The 8,326-nt window shown below is 52.1% G+C and overlaps 1 protein-coding gene across 6 annotated transcripts in view; it reads left to right on the plus strand.

Moving 5' to 3' along the window:
- The window catches only part of CDC42BPB (CDC42 binding protein kinase beta), a 115,228-nt gene that overhangs the window by 91,256 nt on the left and 15,646 nt on the right, over positions 1 to 8,326 (plus strand). For 2 of the 6 annotated variants that reach the window (XM_017528034.1, XM_017528035.2), the window contains exons 22-27: positions 724 to 774; positions 2,327 to 2,413; positions 2,741 to 2,818; positions 4,415 to 4,520; positions 6,440 to 6,576; positions 7,167 to 7,306. In XM_017528034.1, the coding sequence (XP_017383523.1) occupies positions 724 to 774; positions 2,327 to 2,413; positions 2,741 to 2,818; positions 4,415 to 4,520; positions 6,440 to 6,576; positions 7,167 to 7,306 (599 nt within the window). The remainder of the gene's footprint in view (positions 1 to 723; positions 775 to 2,326; positions 2,414 to 2,740; positions 2,819 to 4,414; positions 4,521 to 6,439; positions 6,577 to 7,166; positions 7,307 to 8,326) is intronic. The other 4 variants (XM_017528036.2, XM_017528037.1, XM_017528038.2 and 1 more) reach the window with 3 other exon arrangements.

Here is an 8,326-nt window from a genome sequence, read left to right on the forward strand (position 1 = left end):
TTTTTTCTTCAGTAGAGATGGGGTTTCTCCATATTAGCCAGGCTGGTCTCAAACTCTTGACCTCAAGTGATCCACCCACCTCGGCCTCTCAAAGTGCTGGGATTGCAGGCGTGGCTACCATGCCTGGCCCATAGTTTATTTTTAAATTGTAAACCATCATAACCATTTTTTAGAGTCAGGGTGTCCCTCTGCTGCCCTGGCTGGAGTGCAGTGGTGCCATCGTAGCTCACTGCAACCTCAACATCCTGGGCTCAAGCGATTCTCCTGCCTCAGCCTCCTGAGTAGCCAACACTACAGGTACTTGCTGCCACGTTCAGTTAATTTTTAAATTTTTTTGTAGAGATGAGGTCTTGCTATGTTGCCCAAACCGGTCTCGAACTCCTGACCTCCAGTGGTCTGCCACCTCGGCCTCCCAAAGTCCTGGGATTACAGGCATAAGCCACAGCCCCTGCCGGCTAATCCCTCTTTAACACCTCTGTGATTTCGGTGGGAAGCCATTTATTGTTCAGTAGAAAAAGCCCTTTATCAGGGTCTGAGTCTGTCAGGAAGAGCTTCCAGACTCTTGAAAATTGTCTTTGAGAAGCTTCTTGTCCCACTCTGCCTGCATGAACCATGTTGTTTATTACTAGAAATGGTCTGCCACCAAGAATAAGTTGATGTGTCTTCATGCCAGTGTTCATGGGTGGGAAGTGATGTTTGTTCCTCCTGTCTCTTACCTCCAAGGACTCTCTCTCCACCTCGTCTGCATCTTCCCTGCTAGCCTTTTGGGAAGAAGTAAGTGGCTGCAGCGCTGGCTTCCCATGGCTTTCACCCTTTAGTGCACAACCTCCTCAATGCTCCTGTCCCTTAATCCGAACCTCTGATTAATTAACCGACTAAATGAAACGAGTGGGGCTTCTCCATGGCTACAATTAAATTACTTCATATTATTTTTCTCCTCATTTATCTAAAGATGGAACTGTAACTCACTTAACATACCTTATTTATGAGGCAGATTTGTTTACATTTTTTAGCTTTGATAATGAGCCAGTTGAGCTAGCCTTTCCCTTGTGAATTTGCAGTACACAGTTGTGTGTGTGTTCTGTGTGTGTGCTACTGTCCCATCTGAATTTGGCTGCTTCCTCCGTGGCCTAATTAATTGCAACTGTTGGAAAATGTTCATCTGATTTGGTTCATTGGGATTCTGATGTGGAACAGAAAATACAGCTGTAAACTGCCCTTTTAGGTACCTACCCAGCCATGTCTGTGTCCTAGGACACTGTCTGTTGGCGCTGACACTTACTGCGGAGCATACCTACATGTGCGTCTGTGTAAATAGCACTGGTCTTTGATGAAAAACTATTAGTTTCAGGAATACTCGTTAAAATAGAGTCGTTTTTAAGTGGTTTTAGATTGTAGCTTTAGCTTCAAATAAATCACTGTGAAATTAGAACTCTTAATTTGTTTTAAAAAAAAATTGCTTCCCTGTGTCATAACATTTTCAGGGAAATTGTTACTTCTGCTTATGGGCCCACTGGCCTCTGTTGATACTAGAATTTCTTCTTGATCCTTGAAATGAGATTAAGAAGCATTATTTTAGCTAATTGATCCTTTTTTTTTTTTTTTTTGGAGACAGAGTCTCGCCCAGGCTGTAGTGCAATGGCATGATCTTGGCTCACTGCAACCTCCGCCTCCTGGGTTCAAGCGATTCTCCTGACTCGGCCTCCAGGATAGCTGGGATTATGGGTGTGTACTAGCATGCCCAGCTAATTTTTATATTTTTAGTAGAGATGGGGTTTCACCATGTTGGCCAGGCTAGTCTCAAACTACTGACCTCTGGTGATCCGCCCGCCTCAGCCCCCCAAAGTGCCGGGATTACTGGTGTGGCCACCATGCCCGTCCTGGCTAATTGATCTTAAGATGGCTAGGTTTAGATGACGTTACTTATGAATAAAGGTCAGGAAGGATCTGCGTTTCCAGGTCTTGCCCTTTCAGTGGCCCGAGCAAGGAGGCTGCGAGAGTGGTATGCTTAGGACTGTGCATTAGAGGCCTCTCCAAGCAAATTCTCACCTCAGGGGGTGACTGACTTGTCAGACTCTACCTGCGCATGTGGTCGTCATCACTCCACAGAGGATGCCAAGGCCAGGGATCCTCAGGGCAGGCCGGCCCGCTGGGGGTGGAGCGGGGGTCCATGGGGAGACCCAAGGGGTGACAGGATCCAGTAGTAAGAACCGCTGGGACCTCTGGGTCAGGCAGAATGCGCTTTGATTTGTAAAGAACTTGTAAGTAGAGTCTGGATCCTGTAGAGTATGTCCTTTCACCCCACTCTCTTTCTTGGTTCTCGCAGACCAGCTCAGCTAGTGAACAAGAAACACAAGCTCCGAAGCCAGAAGCGTCCCCGTTGATGTCTGCGGCTGCATCAGAGCAGCAGGAGGTGAGCCAGCCTTGCCCTGGTGATGCTCCCACCTGGGGTCTGCCCTCGTGTCCAGGTGAGCAGACGCTGCTCACCTGGTCCCTACATAACAGCTTGCAGCGAGGGCTTCTGCCCAGGTGCTCAAGCCCACCTTTCATTTTGAGAATTCACTGTCATCCTTCCCCTAGACGAGGGAGGCTTTGGCATCAGATGTTTCAATGTTGTGGCAAAATAAAAATGCAGAGCTATTCACTGGTAACACATTCTTGTGAGAAGTGCACCCTGTGGGGCAGGTGTCTCAGCCGAGCTGAGCTGGGCCGACACTCACCTGTCCTGCTTGTCTCCCAGGACATGGCTCGGCCCCCGCAGAGGCCATCCGCTGTGCCGTTGCCCACCACGCAGGCCCTGGCTCTGGCTGGACCGAAGGTAGGGGCCTCGCTTTCACCCAGGGCGCCTTCTTAGTTACTTTGTTCTCAGTTATTTAGAAAATACCTTTTGTGTCAGTTAAACGGACTTAGTCATTTTTGCCTACACACAGTAGTGACCCTCATGTCTTATAAGAAATTTGTTGAGAATGCTGTGTAATTCAGGAAGCCATCAGGAGCCTGTGTTTTCTTCACGATACCAATGCTACACAAATGCGTTCTAATTGGAAATGTTCAGCATTCAGTCTCCCCACTCTCCTTCTTTCTTTCCCCAAGCCATATTCTCTCCACTCATAGGGAGCTTACTCCTCCACGTTGATTTTCATTTGTCTGCCTGTGCTTAGGGAACCTTACAGAACCATGTGGCTGGTGGGTGGGAATGACTTGTGGCATAAAGGGCCCTGCAGTGCATGTGCAGTTCTGAGCCTCATTCTTTGCACAGGCACATCCTGGATAGCTGGCACAGCAGCCCCACAGGGCCCTGCTCCCCTGTCCTGAACCCACAGACTTATTTTTTGCATCCCCTTGTCCTGACCTCGGCTTCTTTTGTAGCATCCCCTTTTCTTCTGTATAAACATCAGTACAGATCAGAAAGTCTCCAGAGTGACAGGCCCCTGAGTTCCAAGCATTGCGAGTACAAAGCCCCCAGGCGTAAGGTGTTTTTGTTGTGGTTAATGTAGTCAACGGCCTCTGCTTGTGCTTCCCGCCACAGGCAGCGAAGCCAGCTGGAGATAAGAAGCCAGGCTTCATGAGGCTAATTAAGGGTTTGGCTTTTGGACTGAGACTCTTGCAGAGTCAGGGCCTAGTCGAGAGGTCGCCTGTTTGGTCACCATATCTGACAGCAATAGCTCTGCAGAGTGCTCGTGTGTCATGCGTACTCCTGATGGCCTGGCCGCCGCCCACCGGCCTCCCTGCCCACCTCAGCCAGCCTCCTTTCCTGCGGCTCTCTGGAGTTTGTGTTGGTCACTCCCCTACTTCTTGCAAATGGTTTCCCCCATATCTGTGTCCTGCTGAGGATCCTGTTGGCCTCTGCTGCGCCCGAGCTTTGTCAACAGGCAGTCCCGCATGGCCCGCACCACACTCCTTGGGTCTACTTCTGTTCCCGCCGGGATCACGATGTGTCCACTCCTTATGAGGGACCATGAGCATCTCCAGGCATTTGCCGTTGTGAACTGTTCTCCTGTAGGTGATTTTTGCGTGTTCTTGGACACACAAAGGCCTGTGTGCAGCCCAACCCAATTGTGGCCCCACACCAGCCCCCAAGAGCCAGTGTGTGCTGGTCTCCAGGAGGCCAGGAACGTGAGCCAGAAGGAGTTGGCCCTGCTGCCACAGTGCCCTGGCCCCCGGGCCTGGGTTTTGGATATAGCTCTCCCGCTGAAGGGAGCATTTGTTGGTTTGTCTCTGGCTTACACTCGTAGGTGCTTTTCACCACTGTCTCATAAGCCCTGTTAGGGAACACGCAGACCAAGAACTTGTACATTTTCACCTTTTCAAGGTGAGGCCCACGTTGCGTATATGCTGATGACAGGCAGGTTGATCTGCCTCCCTTCTGAAGAGTCCATGGTTCACCTCAGTGTTCTTGATTTTCTCCCTCCAGCCAAAAGCTCACCAGTTCAGCATCAAGTCCTTCTCCAGCCCTACTCAGTGCAGCCACTGCACCTCCCTGATGGTTGGGCTGATCCGGCAGGGCTACGCCTGCGAGGGTGAGTGTCATTGCAGTTCCTGGGGTCAGCGTGCACAGCCCAGGGCACCAGCCAGCTCCAGGGCAGCCCTTAGGCAAGCAAACCAAACCGAAGTCAAGTTTAATTGGCTATTTGAGGGCAGGTTTGTTTTCTTGGGTGGGGGTACAGGGTCTCACTCTGTTGCTCAGGCTGGAGTGCAGTGGTGCAATCACGGGTCACCGCAAGCTTGACCTCGCCAGCTCAAGCAATACCATTATCTCAGCCTCCCAAGTAGTTAGGACCCCAGGCACACACCACCACTGCGCCTGGCTATTTTTAATTTTTTTGTAGAGATGGGGTCTCACTTTGTTGCCCAGGCTGGTCTCTGACTCTGGTACTCAAGTGATCCTCCTGCCTCAGCCTCCCAAAGTGCTGGGATTGCAGGCGTGAGCCACCGCACTCAGCCTGCTAGATTTATTTTACAAATGCTCAGTAAAGGTCTGTGGAACCGTGGCTACCTGCTGTGTTGGGGGTTCCAGTGCACTGTGCTCTGCTGTGGTGACCAGAGTCATCTATTGAGAGTTACTACAAAATGTATTGTCTGCAGCTGTTCTAAAAAATCAGAGAGAAAGAGTGATTGTTTAAAACCTTCCGCTATCATATTATCTAGAGACAACCACGATTATTTGTCTCTGCTTCTAGTCATCGTTAGTATTTTTTTTTCATTTTTGAGACAGAGTTTGACTCTTGTCACCCAGGCTGGATTGCAGTGGCTCAGTTTCTTTTCAGCCTGTTGCAGCCTTTGCCTCCCACATTCAAGCAGTTCTCCTGCCTCAGCCCCCCAACTAGCTGAGTACAGGCGCACGACACCATGCCCGGCTAATTTTTGTTTTTAATAGAGACAGGGTTTTGCCATGTTGGCCTGGTGGGTCTTGAACTCCTGACCTCAGGTGATCCACCCACCTCATCCTCCCAAAGTGCTGGGATTACAGATGTAAGCCACTGCACCCAGCCCATCGTTAGCATTTATAAGGCTCTATTTTGTGCTCTTGCCCTGTGCTGGGATTTGATGTGCTCTCACCCCCTCAGTGACTGCCCCATTTCATAGACGAGCAATCACCCCCGGCCACCCAGTGCTGCAGGAGGGTCCTGGAGCCCAGACCTGCACTGGCTCTGAACACTGCTGTCTTCCTGACTGTGGGTCTGTGAGCAGTGCTATCCTGCAAGAACTGCTTTGGTATTTCCCTTCATTCTACATTATAGCAGAAGCATTGGGTTTTGTTATTTCAATTCACGCATGTTTTGATTGGCCGCCAAGACCCCCTGTCCCCGTGACCATTGGCCTGTAGTTGCCGTGCAGAAACTCAGCTGTGTGGGATGCGGCCAGGCTGGCAGGAAGGCAGGCCTCTGCACTAAGGCCTCCTGTCAGCAGCCCCTTTCCCTGTAGGATCCCGTGTGCGCAGGCTGAAGATGTACTCAGTACCAGAATCCCTGAGCTTTTGTGTGGACTGTGCCCTGCAACTGTTTTTACCTTCTTGGGTGTCTGGACTTGTTGTGAGACTTGGTCATTATTTTTTATTTGTTTGTTTTGTTTTATTTTGAGATGCAGTTTTGCTCTGTCACCCAGGCTGGAGTGCAATGGTGCAATCTCGGCTCACTGCAACCTCCACCCCCTGGGTTCAAGTGATTTTCCTGCCTCAGCCTCCCGAGTAGCTGGGATTACAGGCGCACATCACCACGCCTGGCTAATTTTTATATTTTTAATAGAAACAGGATTTCACCATGTTGGCCAGGCTGGTCTCAAACTCCTGACCTCAAGTGACCCGCCCACCTCCGCCTCCCAAAGTGCTGGGATTCCAGGCGAGACCTGGTAATTATTAAATTGCCTCCTTAAGGCATAGGTTCTGCAGTGACTTCTCTGTAGGAAGCAAGCTTTGAAAGCAGTGTCCTTTCTCTTCTAGTATGTTCCTTCGCTTGCCATGTGTCCTGCAAAGACAGTGCCCCCCAGGTGTGCCCAATACCCCCCGAGCAGTCCAAGAGGCCTCTGGGAGTGGATGTGCAGCGAGGCATAGGAACAGCCTACAAAGGCCACGTCAAGGTAGGCAGCTTCACCTCCACCCCTCAGCCTTTGGTGCCTGTGGGGTGCAGTGACCAATAGCCATGCCCAGCCGCTCTCAAAAGCAGCCCGTCATGGTGGCAGGTGGCCTTGGTGCCAGTCCTAGGAGGCCTCCTTTCCTGGGCACTGAGGCCATCAGGCTGGCACAACTGCTGCTCTGAATGGCCTGGGCATCCTGTGGCCTCCACGCAGAAGTTCACTCAGAGTCCGTCCTGGGCTGAGTGTCCGGCCAGCAGGCAGAAGCTCAGTGGGGTCTGAAAGCCACGGTGCCAGGCCTACCTCTATGTGCCTGTCCAGCTGCATGTACCACAGCACCCTGCATGGGGGTGATGTGATGTGGCCTGAGCTGCCAGCTTTCCCTGGCACTGCTGCCATGTGTGGACCCCTCCCCAGCACCGCCCTGAGCCTTCCTGGGCAGACACCCCTCCGCCCAGACCGCTCTGCCTCCAGCCTGGGCAGGGTACAGGGAGCGCTGTCCCTGGCAGCTGGAAGGAGATGGTGAGTGAATGTAAAGGAGCCTGGCCGCCTGCCTGGCCTGGTGGAACGTGGCCACTGTTTGTTTTTATTAATAGGTCCCAAAGCCCACCGGGGTGAAGAAGGGATGGCAGCGCGCATATGCGGTTGTCTGTGACTGCAAGCTCTTCCTTTATGACCTGCCTGAAGGAAAGTCCACCCAGCCTGGGGTCATTGCGAGTCAGGTCTTAGATCTCAGGTCTGTTTGGGTAGCACCGCCCTTGCTCCGTCAATCTTCCTTCCTGTCTTTCGCCAAAAGGACAGTGGGTTGCTTAGTAATCTTTGACCTCATTGATACTTCACCCACCTCGTTATTGGACAGTTGCAAAAATGGGTGACAGTCACGACGTAAAGCGCAGCCCTGCATCTGAGCAGCCATGCATGGGGACATGTGCACACAGGAACATGCACACTGTAGGCTCTTCCTGCCTTGCAGATGTTTGCATTGAAACCTTTGCCAAAGAGGCATGTATTTAACATAAGAAAACCACATGACCAAGAATGGTCAGCAGATCCCAGAGAGGAGCCATGCGGCCTGTGGCCATCTCTGCGTTTTAGAGACCGTGGCAGGTGCTCTTGGCGTGTGGAAGAAGTCTGGAGCTGTGGGCCATGCGGGTGTGGATGTCCGTAGCCTTCGCTGGTGACCATGTCTCAGTGCCACCCAGTGTCAGCTGCAGGAGTAGGCGGGGCCTCCTTCCACTTTCCTTACAGTTGACGTCTGTGGTCCTTTGTTCTTGTTTGTGAGATGAGGACAGTGGCCACATTACTGGCATGGTTGTTGTGAAGGTAAACGTGTCACTAAGGCCGAGCTCATCCCGGGGCCTGCACAGGAGCCAAGCTCCCGCCTCTGTGTCCTCTCTGGTGGCCGTGCCCTGTCTCCTGTGTGGTGCACAGACTCCATCTGTAGCACTGGTTCTTGGGGCAGGGCTGCTGGGTACCCTGAGGAGAACGAGGGCGTGCCGGGAACACCTGGCAGATACTCCGCCTTCCACGCCCCCTGCCCTCAGGGCACCTACCAGTCCCTGGCTTTGTACAGGTGTGCCTCTGGCCTGCAAACAAAGAGCCACTGGTGGACACAAAGTTGGCATAAGCCCAAGCCACAGGTCCAAATCCAAGGCTCAGCACCCTCAGCGTTGGGACCTTCTTCAGAGCAGCACTTCCACACTGACCCCACGCCCCATTCCCCCACTCAACCTCCACACCCCACACCCCCCTCACC

Source organism: Cebus imitator, unplaced genomic scaffold (genome assembly GCF_001604975.1).
Source record: "Cebus imitator isolate Cc_AM_T3 unplaced genomic scaffold, Cebus_imitator-1.0 Scaffold52, whole genome shotgun sequence".
Classification (NCBI taxonomy): Eukaryota; Metazoa; Chordata; class Mammalia; order Primates; family Cebidae; genus Cebus; species Cebus imitator.